Source organism: Sebastes fasciatus, chromosome 11 (genome assembly GCF_043250625.1).
Source record: "Sebastes fasciatus isolate fSebFas1 chromosome 11, fSebFas1.pri, whole genome shotgun sequence".
NCBI classification, from domain to species: Eukaryota; Metazoa; Chordata; class Actinopteri; order Perciformes; family Sebastidae; genus Sebastes; species Sebastes fasciatus.
In genome coordinates this window covers 12,645,640-12,664,048 of record NC_133805.1, presented here as the reverse complement: position 1 = coordinate 12,664,048, position 18,409 = coordinate 12,645,640, and the positions used below count along the sequence as shown (strand labels likewise).

Sequence of the window (18,409 nt, the reverse complement as noted above, 5' to 3'; positions counted from 1 at the left end):
TAGGTATATTGAAGAATACTCCCCTACTGACCAGCACATTTTACAGTATGTGACTGAGCTCTAACATGTATGAATGGGATATGGACCAAACTAAAAAGTTGAAATACACGTTGAATAATTTTTTCTCAAAGATAGTTTCTGTCATTTCAGGTAGTTCTTATCATGCTGATGTATGTTCAAGTGTTTGTTTTTCTGACAAGTTTGCTTTTTAATTAGTTATTTGATGCTATAAAAAGGGGGTGCGACGTCATGATTGGCAGCTGTGATTCTCTCTCGCTGACAAGCTGTAGCCGTGCTCGGCTTGCGATTGGTTCGTGCAAGGGGGGTGGGCGGGACCTTGATGCTGCGGCGGCTCCACCACCCGATTACTACCGCGCAGACTCTGGCTCCAGATGACGTCAAAATCTCAAGATGGCAGCTCACGTATCCGGGATATATTGACTTCACTTCTGTACAGTGGGAGGAAGTGTTGATGCGTATTCAATCTATATGTTTAGTGTATGAGGCTGAACAGATGTAATGTCTGTATGTGAGCACCAAGCAGAGTAACGCCAAACAACGTGTCTTTTTCCATAGACTTTATTATAGTTTTTTTCTTCTCAATCTAACAGGTATACACAACGCTCTAAATGTCATGGCTTTTTTGTTTTAAATACTCTCCGCTCTTAAAGAAAAACTGTAAAAATATTTAATTATAACTAATTAAAAGATCTCTTGGGGGACAGGACTGGGAAGGGTGCAAAGATACGAGGAGAGGGGTGGGGTTGGAAGAGGGTGGTCTTCTGTGGTCCTTGTCTGAGGCGTTGGGTGGGTCTGGGAGACAGAAAAGGGAGCAGGGGGTTAAGTTACATCCAGCTGGGGTTTCACCGCGAAGACGGGGTGGTGTTACCGTTTAAAGAAAACCTGGAAAAGAACATGAAATGGATTTATTTAAATAAATGAATGTTTTCCGCCGCACCCTGTGGTTATACTGGTTTGGTATATCACCTGCACACTCTTTCCATCATGTGTGTGACGAGGCGGTCGGAGATGCCCGGACAGGACTCCTCGGCCAGGTTGAAGGCGTTTTCCAGCTCCTCGATGGCTCCTACGCCCCCGCCACTCGCCCGCCGCTTCTCCTTCAACTGGAGGTAGAGAAAAATCAAACAGAAAGAATTTTATGTTTTGCGATGGGAGGGTTCACACAAACAAAATGACTCTTCAAAGCTTAATCTCAACTGTACTGTTTACAGTTTATAACTACTTTAAAACAACTTCAGAATATAAAGTACATGTATAATACTTCCTGTATAGTATGGTATTTCCTGGGGAAAGATTACAGTTACTCTGGGACTAAATAAAGGCTAAATTAGTGACGAGACTGACAGGAGATGAAATCAGTGCAGATTAGTGTTGTCACAATACTGGAAATTCTAACTTTGATACAATACCTGGAAAAATATTGATTTCCGATACCACAGGGAAAAATTTACAACATTAAGAGCATAAAATATTAGATTTTTATTGAACAATAAATCATTGACCTCTCATTGCAGTATGTGCGTGTCAACTCGTTGTCGGAGAGAAGAGAGAGCAGAACGTGCAGCTGGTACCCGTGTATATCGATACTTCGCAAAATGAGTATCGTACCGTTTAAAATATTCTGTATCGATACTTCGATATTTTTGTAGGGCTTTAACGATCAATCAATCAATTGTCAATTATTAAATTTATCGCCAACTATTTTTATAATCGATTAATCTGTTTGAGTATTTTTTTTTTATATATATAAAAAAGTAAAATTCTCTGAATCTAGCTTGTTAAATGTGAATATTTTCTGTTTCCTCTATGACAATAAACTGAATATCTTTGAGTTGTGGACAAAACAGAACATTTGAGGACGTCATCTTGGGCTTTGGGAAACACTAATCGACATTTTCTGACATTTTATAGACGAAACAACTAATTGATTAATTGAGAAAATAATCAACATATTAATCGCCCATGAAAAAAATATTTGTTAGTTGCAGCCGTATATTTTTGACAACACTAGTGCAGATAATATCACTTCTGCAGCCCAGACTTGTACCGTTATCTATGCAATTAATAAACCAGGAAGAAATCTTCTGCCTATTTTCTAAAAGGGCTTTTGGTGATCCAGTGCAGTTATTATGAGCAACCTCAGGCCAGCGCTATGTACACATACCATCACTAAGGAGAACTTACACTGGTATTTAAAATGCCAACTTGTTTAACTTTGTCCAACAACAGTCAGCAAGTTTCTGTTCCAAATTAAGATGTGTTTCAAAAAAGCCACTTTTTTTTTAGACAGGATTAACTACTTTAGATTAAGGCCTGCTCTTGTTGTGCTGTGCTCAAAGTGGCCTACAGTTGGGCCTACCTCTCTGAAGATGGGTGTTACCAAAGCAGACAAGCATTGTGACTTGGGTTGCCTTTTCACCAAATCTCCTGACTGGAAAGAAGGAAAAAAAGTGTTAGGAAAAAACAAAACAAAGATTGTACTCTCTGTGTGTGTGTTTGTGTGTGTGTGTTTGTGTGTGTCTTACGTCTGAATCTGTGTGCGTGTAGCCTTTCTGTAACTTGTTCATAGAGTTGGGTCTGACTGTGGGGAAGGTCCACATGGGACACGTATCCACATCGCCATCAGCATCCCTGAAGGACGGATGGAAAGAGAAGAATGAAGGAAAGAGGTATTTAAAACACCAATGTGACCCAACTTTCATTGAATGAATTCATTTTAACCTGATTTTAGAACATTCAGAGAAAATGTTTCCATAGAGTGATACAGGAATGAGTCCTAAAACCCGGGAATGAGTTATTATTTTTAGCACTTCCGGTTCCCTCGTCTGGAAGTCAATGTTTTTTTTTTTAATGGGTTTTAAGTTAGATGTCTGAAATAAGGTCAGTACTTAACACAAGCTTAAGAGATTTTAACATTGTGTTCTACGACATAAAATATGTCGGTAAATACTCCACTCGTGAACGTTGAAGCTTTTATATGTCTTAAAAAAGGACTACAAGACGTCATTGCGCCGACTCGTCCGCCTTTACGGCCTCGTTGTGTAAACTCGCTCTCATGATACCGTGGGATTAGTTTGTTCATAGCCTAACGTTAGCTTTTTACTTCCGGCGATAGCATTCAAAAATCAGAAAAGTGGTGTTCATTTGTGGAGATTATCTTGCTGAATAAAACGTGTAAGTATCATAAATGTTTGTTTGTCACAGAGCTTATTTCTTGCAATAATCCTGAACACAATGGAAAAATCTCATTGGCTTTTTGTCTCGGGAACACAGGGCGATGCTAACTTCCTGGTTGTTCTACAAAAGTACGTCATCCCTACTGCAGTACAATTCAAAAAACGATATACGTGTGTGTAAGAGGTGGAGGCATGCCCATACGCTCAGTCCTGGTACTTGTCACAAGCAAGTACAGTTGAGAGAAATATTAAAATACGCAACACATAAAGGTTCATTACTGATACTGCTTATTCTAGTAAATCATCATTAAATCATCCTGAACTTCTCTAATACGTCAGTAATTTAACAATGTGGCTGTGATTCATAGACCCTTTGGAAAATGCAAATCCTCAAGTGTATGACTGTGTGTTGTTGTGACTCACATATCTGAGTCGTCGGAGCTGGATTCCTCCCCGTGCCCCTCCGACTTCCAGCGGCGGTAGCGGTCGATCAGCTCCGTCAGATAGGCCGTCTTCTTGGTGTAGCGCGTGATGAACTTGTGCTTTAGGAGCTCTTTGGCTGTTGGCCTCTGTGCAGACATAGTAAAAAAACATTCAGTGACTTTGAAGCTCACACAGTTGGGATCAGTTGTCTAGCTATAACATACTAGAAGAAGATTTAGTAACAAGTCCACCGTCACATTACTTAGATTTAACATATCTTTGGTGCATAACAAGAATGTGATTTGGATTGAATATTTGAGAAAGCACAGCACAAATGAATTCCTATTAAGGACAAGGCTTGCTAATCCAATCAAAAACATATTTGTTAGGATAAATGATCTGCCAATCTGGAATTATTTCCCAGATTATCCCTTATTTATCCACAAACAAGCATGTCGGATCCCATTTCAGTTCTGCTAGAATGCAGGTGTGTTACTTACAAAACGAGGGTCTTTATTTAGACAGGCCTCCACAAACTCTTTGAAGGGCTTGCTGTAAGGTCCCTCAAGTGTGGGTGGAGTGTTCTTCGGGATGAGGAAAAGGACCCTCATGGGGTGGAGGTCAGAGTTGGGAGGTTCCCCTTTAGCCAACTCAATGGCAGTGATTCCCAGGGACCAAATATCAGCCTGAGGGGGGGGGAGTGAAATGTGTAAATATGGTAACTTCACATACAGACACTGGAAAAATATAATTCCTTAACTAAAATGATAATTCTTCCCATGCTGAAAATGTCATGTAGTGTCTACCTATCTGTGCCTCCACCAATAACAAATCTCTTTATGGGCTCAAAGTTCTAACCAACGTGAAACATCTTTTCACCCAAAAGTGAGAGAGGGAAAAAAAAACAAACAAGCAAACAAACCTAAAGACAGCGTTCACTCAAAGAAGCAGTAACACAGGGTGTCTCTCCTGTCCGGTCCACAGACTCTGGCCTCACCTTGAAGTCGTAGGCGGACTGTTTGATGACCTCCGGAGCCATCCAGAAAGGCGTGCCGACGAACGTGTTCCTCTTAATCTGGGTGTCTGTCAGCTGTCCGGCCACCCCGAAATCTGCCAGCTTCACCTCGCCCTGCTCCGACAAGAGCACATTGGCAGCTGGGAGAAAGAGACAGAAGGAGAAAGACGGTTAAAAAAAAACCCCAAGAACAAGTAATGCTGAAAACAAGTTTATCCAGCACGAATGATGGTCTCATTTTGAGATAATCATGAGTAAAGAAGAAGTGTTGTAGCACCTTTTTTAGGCCGATCGAGCGTAGTTTTTGAAATGCCAGAACAAGAATTATTCCCTGAAGACGTTTTATCAAAATCTAAGCTTTTGGGATATTGTGCAGTACAGATGGATGGACAAACAACATTTTGCAGCCTCTTCCCCAGTTTCATTGTGGCGAACACAAGCAGCTTCCGTCATCAGGACATAAATAACATAATGGAAACAGACCATTATCTTGGTGTCATTTATTTACTCTAATAATTCCCAAAATGTAAGAGCACAACATCAGCTGCAGAGATGAGACATTTAGCTCCACACACACACACGCAGATATAAATTTAACACCTACAGTATGTTGTGAGATTTCAAGCTCACAGATGGTGTTAATACAATAATGCAGCTTGGTAGCATATTTCAGTGTGTGGACTTATTCAGTGCAGCATCTGGTTGAGACTGGATATACGTGTTGTTACCTGGCAGCTCCCTCGTCACATCAAGACAGTTAAAAGCTGCAAAATTAGCTCTGAATTATGATGTTTTGTGCCAGGATAACACAGTGGAATAATATGAAGATGCTAAATGGAAAACGAGGGACTTTTATTACCTTTGATGTCTCTGTGGATCTTCCTTTCAGAGTGCAGATACTCCAGCCCCTTCAGTATTTCCCTCAGTATAGTAGCAATGTAAGTCTCTTCAAGAGGCCCTGGACGGAGCTAGGAGGAGGAACAAATACATCAGAAAAATGTGGAAGTTGGAAGAGAGAGAGAGAGACAAGAACAAGTCAAGTTTTGCACTTTGTAAGCTGTATAAAAATATGTCTCCTTACCAGATCCAGAGCAGATCCTCCACCTAAATACTCCATGATAATCCACAGCTTGGTCGACTGAGAGGAAAAAAATATTTAAAAAATACTGCGTGTCTCTAAGCATCTTCACGCTGACAACTGGAAATAATCTGTGTATATATGTATCGCCTCGTTATTCGCGTCATCATCTCACCTTCAGGTATGATCCATAATACTTGGTAACAAAAGGGCTATCACACTGGCTCAGCACTGTGATCTCCTGTTGAATGTCTTCGATCTCGTCCTCCGCCTCCTCTAGGTCTATAATTTTTATCGCCACCACCTCCTTCGTGCGGTTGTTGATGCCTTTGTAGACCTCTCCGAAGGATCCCTTCCCAATCCGCTCCTGCTTGGTGAAGTACTCCTCGGGGTCCAACCGGGTATTCTGGTCCAGGGACGGCAAAGAAAGCATTGTGTGTCATGATGACTGTAGAGACATATGTGTGTATAGGAGTGTGTGTGTGTCTTGCCGAGCACTTGAACACCACAAGAGCAAATAACACATAACGCTCTTGTATAAAAGGTTAATCAGACGGGACAGGAGGAGTTACACCTATCTGTTGGCCTATATAATAATGTTATTTGTGCACTGCTGAGATAGAAAGATGATCATTAACCTTTCTTATCTGTGTCAATAATATTCATAACTATTCATGTTATTACTTGGACTCTAGATCTGTGTGCCATTATGTAATTCAAGATGAAAGTTCAGTTGTTTTTAGCAGAAAATTAGTGATGATATTGATGATTTGGAGGAGAGGAGGAACTTAAAATTTAGTCATTACATTTCAAATTATTTAAAAGGTCCCATATTGTAAAAAGTGCGATTTTCATGTCTTTTATATTATAAAGCAGGGTTAAGTGCTTTATAAATACTGTTAAACTATCAAAACGCTCAATATACGGAGAAATACACACAGCTCTTATTCAGAAATTGCGCGTTTGAAACAAGCCGTTAGGATTTCTGTCCATTTGTGATGTCACAAATATACAATACTTAGACCGTTACACGCTTTTAAACATAAACATTCTAAATGTGTCCCAGTTTATTTCCTGTTTTAGTGTATGTAAATAACATCAGCTGACAGGAAGTAAACATGGACCTAAACTGTTGCTTAGCAACGCAATTCCGTTGAAATGCACTAAAACGGAGCGTTTTAGACAGAGGGTAAATACATGTATATTCAGGCAGACAGTATGAGGAAAATAACGTTTTTTTTTAACATTACAGCATGTTAACATGTTCAAATAGAAACATAAAAATAAAAGTATGAACCTGAAAATGAGCACGATATGGGACCTTTCAATATCTACAGTATGTGACAACTTATTCATATATTTGTGTGTATACAGTAGGCTAGGCAAAAGTTTGGGTCCATGTTTACTTCCTGTCAGCTGATGTTATTCACATACACTGCAACAGGAAATAAACTGGGACACATTTAGAATGTTTACCTTTAAAAAACGTGTAATGGTCTAAATATTGTATATTTGTGACATCACAAATGGACAGAAATCCTAACGGCTTGTTTCAAACGCACAATTTCTGAATACAGGCTGTGTGTATTTCTCCGTATATATTGAGCGTTTTGATAGTTTAAAGGGACTGTTTGTAACTTTTCACACGTATAAATCTACCAGGTCGGGATCCCATGCACGCTCGCCTATGCGCGCTCGCGTGTGGTCGGAGTCTGCTCCTCTGCCTGCTTGCCTTCAGTCACACACACCGCGCACGTTCTCGCTGTCTCGCTCCACATCTACACGTGAACGCGCACTCACTACACACCGCAGAAGAGTTAGTAGCTCTGAGAATATCTAGTGAAAGTACAGTGGACGTTTATGCAGTAAAATAAATGCTGCGGCTCCTCCAGACCAACAGAGGTTTCCCGTGTCTTGTGAAGTGACGGGGCCCTGCAACGAGAAAGTTTGTCGTTGCAGACCTTCGTCTGGTCAGCTAACATTACTGCCAAGCAGGTGAACTATAGAGTGATATTGTGGTTTTAGCTGACGTGTTTCACTGTGTTGAGCGATAATCGTTCATGTCTATTTAGAGCGAGCACAAGCGCGAGCCTGACGCTGACTTTCGTTGACTTAACAGCCACAGGTGTAGCTGTTAACAAGCATTTCTGAAAGTTACAAATAGTCACTTTAACAGTATTTATAAAGCATTGACACCTGCTTTATAATATAAAAGACATGAAAATCTCACCTTTTTTTTTTTACAATATGGGACCTTTAAAACATTTGAAATGTAATGACTACATTTTAAGTTCCTCCTCTCCTCAATATCATCACTCATTGTCTGCTATTATAAGAAAACAACTGTACTTTCATCCTGAATTACATACTGGCACACAGATCGAGAGTCCAAGTAATAACATGAATAGGTAGGTATCATGCTGACTATGTCAAGGATATTAAGAATACATATTTGTGTGTATATATATATATATTGTTGGCTTAGACCCCACCACCCATGTATTCATGGAAAGCCTGACAGTCATGGGGGTTCTCCTTGTCTTGGACAAGAAGAAGAAGAAGAAGGGAGGTGACAGTTGGGTGTAGAGATGATGTGTACCTGGTTCTGCATGTCTCGAAGGTGTGCCATCCCCTCAGCAGGCTGGACCGGACAGGGACAGCCACAGCTCTCTCTTTCCCAGGTTATCAAATGGTCCTTTCAGGGGTTTTCTCCCTCCACCTCTTCTAGCTGTCTAGGAAAGCTAGCTAGGAGGCTAGCCAGCCAGATAAACACCCAGTCTGCTGGCTGTAACGGGGCTGTCACTCCGCGCTCTGTTTTCGGCCTCCCGAGTCTCAAACGGAGGACTTGAAGAGCCCCGGACAACGAGACAACCAGCTACTGAGCGACACACTTCATCTATGTCGGCGGTGATGAACACAAGAAGACGAACTGCTCCTTTCCGTCTATTAATATTTAATTCATTTCAAAGGAACGCTTAGCCTGTTGTTCATTTGAAGCTTTGAGGAGGACAAAATAATGGCCCAGCCGGAGGGGCGCATGCGCAGTGGGGTGTTTGAGGAAGGGGGAATTGTGGGAGTTGTAGTTCTAAAGCTCTGTTAGGCTCAGATACCTGAAAACCTCTTCCATTGTATATATTTATTTATTTATTTATTTATTTGCACATGCACAAAATCCAGTCAATTAAATAAATTGCAAATTAATCACATATTTCTTATCTGTTCAAAATATACCTTAAAGTGAGATTTGTCAAGTATTTAATAAGATAAGATAAGATAAGATAAGATGAACCTTTATTGATCCCCTGGAGGGAAATTCAGGTGTCAAAGCAGCAACATCAGCAAACAGAGTGAATCACAGGAGAGGTAAAGGTATACAAAAATGATAAAGACAATAATAGAGATATAAAAGATAAAGAGTGAATGGGTGAACATAGTATGTACAGTCCGTCAATAAATAAATGTAGAATGTGCAATAAATAAATAAATAAATGTAATATGTACATATGTGCAGTCAGCAATACTCATATCAACATGGGAGTGGGCAAATATGCTTGCTTTATGCAAATGTAGGTAATATATTTATTATTGGAAATCAATTAACAACAGAAAACAATGAAAAATATTGTCCAGAAATCCTCACAGGTACTGCATTTAGCATAAAAAAATATGCTCAAATCATAACATGGCAAACTCAAGCCCAACAGGCAACAACAGCTGTCAGTGTGTCAGTGTGCTGACTTGACTATGACTTGCCCCAAACAGCACGTGATCATTATAAAGTGGGCATGACTGTAAAGGGGTGACTCGTGGGCAAGGCCTATGGAAAGGAGGCTGGGTCACGCGTCATCAACGCGTCATATCTTTCAGGGGTACAACACATGCGCAATAAAATCTGGCCTGCACTCGCTGAAATTGAGCCAATTGCAACGCACGACCGCAGCTTCAGTTACACTGCGCAAGTGTTATACCCCATACCTCAAGACCGATGTCCGCCTGTGACCCAGCCTTCTTTCCATAGGCCTTGCTCATGGGTACCCATACAACCCATTTTCATTCACATATCTTTAGGTCAGAGGTCAAGGGACCCCTTTGAAAATGGCCATGACAGTTTTTCCTCACCAAAATTTAGAACGTTTTTGACTTAGCAGCCATGTTGAGATCAGTTGAGGAAATACCAAGCACCACCCACCAGCCGGAGCAAACTTTCTCATTTTACAGCTAAACAGTACACTACAAGATGTTTCTGAAAACATTTGAGCCGAGAAACAGGCATTACAGTAACAGAATATTGATTCATATTTGATCAGCGCTGCCTAGTTTGACCGTTTGATCGGATTTGTGCGAGTGATTGACAGCTGCCTCCGTTGACTGAACAGCCAATAGGAACTCTCTCTCTCTGAAATGACGTGTGATTGGCCAAAGTCTCCCATCACGGGCTAGAAGCCTGAAAACATAGCAATGAGGAGGTACAAAATGTCTAGTATTCTCTCAGAACAATTACAATTACAATATGCCGAAAGGTCAGTATGGAATATTTGCCCAATGAGGCCAAAAATATTCTGCCTACTGCAGCTTTAATTGATGAATAAAAAGAATTGTAATTATTTACAGCCACATGTACTGTATCTCCATCAAAAGGATCTTAACATAAAATGTTTATTACTTATTTTGACTGACCAAAAGTCATAATAGTGTAAGCTATTCAATATAATTATATGAAAAAGAGAGAGAGAAAAAAAAAGGATTTTCTTTCACATTTTCACAGTTGAGTGTCTGTAAACACTAAATGTTTGACATTTTTACTTGATTAATTACAAATAATGATTTCAGCAATGAGGAAAATAACCTTCCAAAGTGAGATATAACCTTGAATCAAACTTAATAATGGAGCAAGCCCAAGTTTGTTACCATTTCCTTATAGTGACCCATCCTTCAGACTGACGTTACAATATATATTATAATTTATAATTTTATAATTTTACTCCAAGTCCTTTATCCCTTCTGTTGTTAAGCTGCTGAACACAGACCATACCCATTTTAAATGACTGTTATTTAGAGGAATTTTAAGATGTTGTTTTTATATATTATTTCTTATTTTTGGGCTTTTATTGCCATAATCCTATGTATTTATATGGTTCTTATTGTAACTTGTCCCTCCATCTGCCCCATGCCTTTAATATGCTTCCTTTGACTTAACTAATTATTGGTTGTCTGTTGGATGTATGGATGTATGGACTGGGAATGCTACAAATGAATTGCCCCCTTGGGGATAAATAAAGTTGTCTGAACTGAACTGAACTGAACTGAAATGTGTTAATGACCAACAAGTCTAAATAATAGCTTTGTATTAATCTGTATTAATTGGGCCAATTACATAAACATTGAGTGTGAATTGTGTGCGCTCGTTTTCTGACCTAGGTGCCACCTGCTGCTGAGGCTCAGTTGGGTGGGTTTGGACTGACAATGTAGCTCTTAAACCCCGCCCTGGCGGGCACACGGGGTATATTACTGTAAACACACACACACTCTCATACTAGCTTGAAGCGGTGAGTCTCTCGGTTTCACTCGTCGTGCGTTCCGGTTGCTGCCGTTAATATTACAGAGCTAACCGCATCTTGACACATGACATTTTAAACCCCGGTGATAAAACCATAACGGTGAGTAGTCATTGAAGCTAAAGGCTGGTGAATGTATGTGGCTGCTCAACTAACGTGTTGTGATGTAGATAACAGTAGCTGCTACATGCTAGACATGGCCTCTTGTGGATTTTCATTCAGTGACATTGAAGCCATGTGTCAACAACAGCTACACCTCATGTTAATTAATCTCATACAGCACAACGTGACATGTTATTATTATTCATTTTGTCTTTCCATTATTTGTTTTTACTCAGACATTTACATAAACATACTTAATTAGATACAAATATGAAGTCAACCAACATTTCCACTGTTTACAATTAAATTATAGAACACACAGACAGAACATGGGAGTGCTTTTCATGTGAAATAAGATAAAATAAATCATAATAATAAATAAAAATTAGAAAAAAATAAAAATTAAACAAAAGAAGGGCGTTTTGGGGGAAATATACTTTTCCCACTCTTTCCAAATGTCCTCAAATTTAGTTTCTTGAAGCCTCATTGAGAAAGTAATTCTTTCCATTACAAATATTTCATGATTTACATCATACCAGTTCTCCAATGATGGGGTAATCTGGTTTAAGTCATTTCTTAGTAATAGCTTTTCTAGCAGCTACACTCAATATTCCAAATAAGTATTTTGTTTTAATATTTGTAGTTGTTGAAAGTAGAAGACCAAACAGGAGTTCGTCCAACTTAAAAACTATGTTTGTACCAAATATAGTAACTAATTCTGTGTAAATCTTAGGCCAAAAAGAATTTACTTTTGGACAGTGATAGTGGTTAGATACCTGGGAGCCACAGTTCCTCCAGCAGCTGGAAGAGCCTGAATGATGAGACTTCTGAGCAGGTGTAGAAATGTTATTTCTAATATATATATTAGTTTTGTACCCTTCACCCTGCTGTCAGGCTTATGTGGTTCCTCTCTGGGTCAAGCCCTTCTACATGGGATAGAGAGCATGTTTTGGGGCTTTGCCATTAGCTTCTATATCAAGGACTAAAATCACCCTATTTGTCATTTTTAAATTAGGTATAATGATACTGCCTTTCACCTGTTATAAGGAATCAGGATGGCATTGCAAGCAGACTACTGGCATGCATATTAGAGGAGATGGCAAACACCCAGGGCTCTCACATAAGAGCTTGGATGTGATTACTGAACATCTGACACTCCTGTCTCTGTAGCTTAAATGTTTACAGTCTTACTTGCACTCCAGTCTTACCTTTTTATGTTTATCTTAAGTGTTTTTCCATTTGATGTGTCTACAGGCTGGATGAGTGGGCCATTCACCTCCCCCTCTGCAGAGGCGGCTGAGATGAACCGCATCCACTATGAGTTGGAGTACACAGAGGGCATCAGCCAGCGCATGCGAATCCCAGAGACCCTCAAGGTGGCCTCAGGGAACCAGATGGGGTCTCTGTCACTTCAGCAGCCCCCCCTGCTCATTCACACAACTATGATGCAGGTGCCAGAGAGGATCATCATATCAGGTAAAGACAGTACACTTCCACACACACAAAGCTGTGCATGGTGAGCTGAAATACAGGTGCACTAAGGTCAGCACTCTGTTTACATTTTTCATGACCCCTGTGCCCTTATACCACCAACCATTTTTATTTAACTGTCCCTCTCCACAGGTGATGATGGGGATTCTCAATTTTCTCGTCCGCGAGACTTGGACCTGATTCAGTCCGTCCCTCCCATGGACCTCCTGGACATGAAGGCCCCTCCGCGTATTCTCACTCTAACAGATCAGCCACTGGACTCCATGGAAACTGAACAGACTGCCACTTCACAGAGCAACCTCAGCCAGGTGGTAAGGGTCAAATCAAGGTTTTCATTCTGTCATTTTTGTTTCTCATTACAATTAGGGCTGCACAATCGATCAAATATTAATCAGGATCATTATTTTGGCTTCCCACAGTTAAATGAAGATGATCGACTGCGATGCTAATGTTAAAAATACGTGCGCCGCTCATTGAAAACTGCTGCATATCCAATCAAGCGCTTCCTAAACGAAAACCCAGCCACCATGGGGCGATCAAGATGTTTTGGCTTCACTTTGGGGGAGCAGCTCTGCATGCACACTGCAGCGGCAGCCTGTGGAAAACTTTACTGAATACAGGTGAAGAAGAGAGCGGCACAATGGTGCAGTGGTTAGCACTGTCACCACACAGCAAGAGGGTCGCAGGCTCAAACCTAGCTTGGGGCCCTTCTGTGTGGATTTTGCATGTTCTCCCCGTGTCAGCGTGGGTTTTCTCCGGGTTCCCCGACTTCCTCCCACAGGTTAGGTTAATTGTTGACTCTAAATTGCCCGACGGTGTGAATGTGAGCGTGAATGGTTGTCTGTCTCTGTGTCTGGCGACCTGTCCGGGACGTACCCCGCCTTTGCCCAAGGCCAGCTGTGCCTGGCTCCAGCCCCACTCCGCGACCCTGAACATGATAAGCGGTTACAGATGATGGATGGATAAGTGAAGAAGAACCGTATTTTAAATCTTATTTCGATGCAAAGATTTGTTGATTAGCAGAAGCGTAGCACAATGTGGACGTAAGAGCAGTGCTCTGTTGGTTTAATTTTGGGTAATAATCATGATAAATAATCATGATCTCAATATTGATCAAAATAATCATGAATATCATTTTGGCTATAACTGTGCAGCCCTAAGTACAATTAATTGAATTTACAGAAGTTGTTCCTGATCCCAATAGTGGTGCCTTATTACACTCTTCTGTGCATTCAGTACATCTATAATAATACTTTTGCAATGTCACTCATTACATTGCTAACTTTGTTGATGAAAATGTTATAGATGCAGTAACATTTTTGGGTATATAATCAGATTAGGTGGAGAGCTGTTAAAGTAGAGAAGGAAGCTGATGATTTGACGGTTATCCGGTGAAAAACAAAAAACAATATGAAATTCAAAGTGGAAATTTTCATCACTGAAATCATGTGTTGTCAATGTAAACTAGCCTGCTTTGAAAGGGAGCAAAACTATTTAAAAATGAGGTTTTAACTTTTCATGTGAGCCTTACACAATTTCAAATCCTTGTATCATTCATAGGCCCAATTTCATGCTCGGTCTCGGAGGGAACGCAGTGCGAGTGAGAACATGCCTGTCCGTCACAGCGGTCAGATTTTCAGAGGTGATTTAAGGTAAGCACACACCGATAGCTGAGATATTTGTTACGACACTGCTGCCTTTTCATTCTGAATTTCATCTGTTATTCTTATTTCACTCTTGGTTTGTTTAAAAAAAATCTTATTTCTTTACTGTTTCTCTCCACTTACCTCTCCGCCAGTGTAACTCCTTCCCCTTCTGCCCCCCCAGTCCGGTTGTGTCCCCCCCTCTGTTCCCCTGAGGATGCCAACATCAACCTGTTTACAGCTGTGGGGTTCCTGTCTTATATCCAGTCAACAACACGCCGGGCGTACCAGCAGGTCCTCGAAGTGATGAACGACACCCACCGCAGGTGATTTCACTTTTCTTTGTCCCTGTATTTCTCAGAAATCACACTATTCACAAAGTGTCTCAGAGAAAACAGCTGGTGAATATCTAAGAAAATTCACGAAATCAGGACATTATATAGAAAAGAAATACACTTGTGTCACAGCATCATAACCTATAAGAAAGCTCCTCAAGTGAAGAGCTGTAATGGACGAGGAAGGTATGGAGTATAGGAGTTTCTGAAGCAAGACGGCAAAATTCAATGTAATTGCATAATGTAGTAATGTGATGCACATGAACATTTTGCTGGGATGATGTTTGTTTTGATCTAATTTGAGATGTGTTGGCATTTCTCACTAAACAAAGTAACATTTTGATGGGACACATGTCTTTGTCATCAGCATAATGCTCTTGTCCAACAACCTTCAAGATAGATAGGACAGTCTCTGAGCTAGACTCATTTTGAGTTTGTCACTGCTGTCATTATTCTAAATTGAGATAAATTGATCTCCACAGGACACACCTGGATCTGGCCCTGGATATAAACCCTGACGAGTCTGGCTTAGTGGACGCCTCCTCACTACGACGACAGGTAATATGTCTCACACACCTAAATGACTGTGTCAGTGATGAGTAAGGATGCACGATCCGACTTTTTCAGTCCCGATAGCGATACCTGGGCTTTGGGTAATCAGTAGTAGTGGGGTAGGGGTCATTGGCCCCCACACTTTACACCCCTGGTCCGATTTGGCTCATGTGATCCCATCGCAAGATGGTCTCTAGCTTCTCCTGTTTTTAGGTTTTCAATTTACAATTGATATGGTACAGTGAAAGCATGCTGACACAACTAGCTTATGTATCCCGTATCAGGCTGCTTACAAAGGATGCTGGCAGAGCAGCACACAGCCAGTGATAAGATACTAGGTACTCTGAGGTAAACAAACAAAAACAAATGCAATACAAATACAAGTACTAAACATCATCTTGCAGTCATGAGCCAGTGAGAAAGTACTCAAAAGGTTTTCTTGTGTGTTTTTATGTAAGTTTGTTCTTTATGTTGTCATTTCAACACACACAAAAACAATCAAAAAGAAGGACTCCACCAGGTTCTTCATGTCTGTTGTTGTTTTTGATTTGGTCACTTAAGCTCTGCTTTTGACACCGTCTTGCAAACTTTAAACTTAAATTGAAACCATATAGTGGTAATCCTATGTACAGTATATACTTTGGTAAAACTTACCCTGGCCCAGCACATGTAGTGTTCTCACCTTTTTTTTAAAGTGGTGAAAAAAATGTTTTTATGGTCATTTCAGATTGTGAAGTTGAACCGGCGTCTGCAGCTGCTGGAGGAAGAAAACAAAGAACGCTCCAAGCGAGAGGTGATCCAGTATTCTGCTACGGTGGCGTTCTGGCTTATTAACACCTGGATCTGGTTCCGTCGCTAAGATTGGACAAGACTGAGTCTCCCAAAACACTGGAAGCCAAAGCAATTCCTTCTTAAAGGTGCAACCATTAAAATACAGTATGAGTCTTTACTACATCTAAAGGCAAATGTCCTGCACCACAATGCTCTGTGTTTCTATAGCAAACTCTATATCGGGATTTCACTTACAAATTTCGAACTGCGCTGTCAAGATAAGACCTGAGGCAGTAAAACATAACCAAATTTTTAAAGACCGATGATATACCTATGTTTAGTTTATATACCCAACGTTACTAAATTTCACATTGGCTGGTATTCACACCTGCATATCTGACTACAAACTGGCTTTGGCTGGGTACACCACCACTAGAACTAGAGGTTAAGCTAAAGTTAGCATATCTCACATTCAATGATTCATCTGCGTATTTAATTCCTCTATAAACTGGCAACAACAACTACCAAGACAAAGCACAATGACACTACAGCTGGATGTTTGCAAAATGTTAGCACCTACTTCGATGTTGGTGAGCTGAGGTTTTCTATGTTGCAGCAGCAACAAACACTAGTTACCTTATTTGGCTAAGTCTAGCTACAGCATAGGTTGCTGTCTGACAAATATAATGTGAACTCTGAATCAGTGTTGAAGTCTGAAGTTTTCTCCACCTCTCAAATACTGTACTGATACAGATAATCTAGAATATGTGGGCCGGTTTAAAGTAGCAAAGGAGTGCCTGGTATTAATCAGCAAGAATTGCAAAACCTCACTGATATATTATGGTTACTTTGTGCAAATATTACTGAATGTACCTTTTTATAGAGGACCTGTTATGCTTATTTTCAGGTGCATACCTGAATTTTGGGTTTCTACTAGAACATGTTTTCATCCTTTAATGTTAAAAAAAACACTTTACTCCGCTCCAGTTCCGCTCTAACTAGTTTTGTTTGAGGACGTACCAAACTAGCCGCTAGGCAGGTATTGTGCATGTGTTACTTGGTGACATCACCACGTTACGAAAGAAAAGGCGGGACTTCAAGCAAGGCGTTTCAAGCAGTTCCGGAGCAGTGTTTCTTCGGTGGAGAGTAACTCCCTTTGGTGTGGACTTTGTAACTTTGCAGATGTTTAACATGCAGAGAAAAACTAAATAACACACTAAAGGAAAGGGAAAATGCACAAAAGCATAATAGGTCCTCTTTAAAGCTTGATAAAGCCTTTGCACAGCAACAACAGATGTTACAGTGATGCTTGTGAGAATAAACTAAATTTGTAAATGAGACTTTTTAGCTTCAGGAGAAGAACGATTAGAGGGGAAACAAGGATTTACTTAAGCTACAAATGTTTTGGGAAACAAGCCTAGAGCTAGTTACAGGACCAAACCTCAGACCTGACCTGTGTTGTCTTTTGGAAATTGAGGTCCATCAGGTTTTGTCAAAACTACCATTCTTAAAGTGTCAAAGTAAGATGACTAAATCTAGAGATGCCATAACATTTACCCTGAATGTTCTTTGAGTTCTGCATCGCCCAAAACATTTGTACACAGTACTTGAATAGCCTATTGTTGTAAATGTTGTAGTTTGTCCTTATTGTTTTTTTTTGCAGTCACATGCCTGGGGATTATGTTATGAGTTTGATGAAGTGTCAACAAAAATACTAAAGGTAAGGGTATTTATCTGTGCAGTGATAATGTTTTCCCATGCTGTTTCCACAGTTTGAGCTTGTTTTTCCAGAGAATTTGACCACTCTTTTTGCACTATAAGTTACAGACTAAAAGCGTGTGGTTTTATTCATCATACAGTGTGATATAAATCTTAGAGCTACTGTCTGTATGATCATGTGTAATAGATGGCTATAAGCTATAGCTGTCATTATATTTCAAAATGAAATGTACTTCATCATGGAGGTTTATTTATCACATGAACAGAACGTTGCGGTAACCATTTTTTTTCTTTGTTAAACACTGTACCTATAAGCTGGAGTTTTAAGTTAAGTATTTTACTTTCTTTGTAATATATGAATAAATTCATTGTTTGTTAAAATGTTTGCTGTAATAAATGATGGATGTTAATTATTTCCTCTGCAGTAGAGCTTCTGTTTGTCTGTGCAATGCTGACCCCTACTGCTCCTCTAGCAGATGTGCAACATCAGGAAGATGTTAAAGGGGATTTAACTCAGCATCGTTGTAG

General features: G+C 40.2%; 2 protein-coding genes across 3 annotated transcripts; one reads left to right on the top strand and one right to left on the bottom strand.

The window, feature by feature from the left end:
- Nucleotides 1-563: 563 nt before the first annotated feature.
- stk25b (serine/threonine kinase 25b) lies at nt 564-8,764 on the bottom strand. Of its 2 annotated transcripts, none has more exons than XM_074650739.1 (11): nt 8,313-8,764; nt 5,889-6,119; nt 5,717-5,773; nt 5,495-5,603; nt 4,618-4,775; nt 4,121-4,306; nt 3,621-3,766; nt 2,547-2,652; nt 2,381-2,452; nt 988-1,124; nt 564-813 (listed from the first exon to the last, which is right to left on the bottom strand). In XM_074650739.1, exons 1-11 carry the CDS (start codon nt 8,340-8,342, stop codon nt 699-701), a joined length of 1,347 nt encoding a protein of 448 aa, XP_074506840.1. In that variant the 5' UTR covers nt 8,343-8,764; the 3' UTR covers nt 564-698. The 2 variants fall into 2 exon arrangements, with proteins under 2 accessions (XP_074506840.1, XP_074506841.1); XM_074650740.1 differs by having other exon boundaries at nt 564-903; nt 8,313-8,723.
- Nucleotides 8,765-11,230: 2,466 nt separating this feature from the next.
- Nucleotides 11,231-18,294, top strand: mffb (mitochondrial fission factor b). The gene is made up of 7 exons (XM_074650744.1): nt 11,231-11,370; nt 12,625-12,846; nt 12,994-13,172; nt 14,422-14,513; nt 14,660-14,830; nt 15,322-15,397; nt 16,119-18,294. Exons 2-7 carry the CDS (start codon nt 12,630-12,632, stop codon nt 16,248-16,250), a joined length of 867 nt encoding a protein of 288 aa, XP_074506845.1. The 5' UTR covers nt 11,231-11,370; nt 12,625-12,629; the 3' UTR covers nt 16,251-18,294.
- Nucleotides 18,295-18,409: the final 115 nt, after the last annotated feature.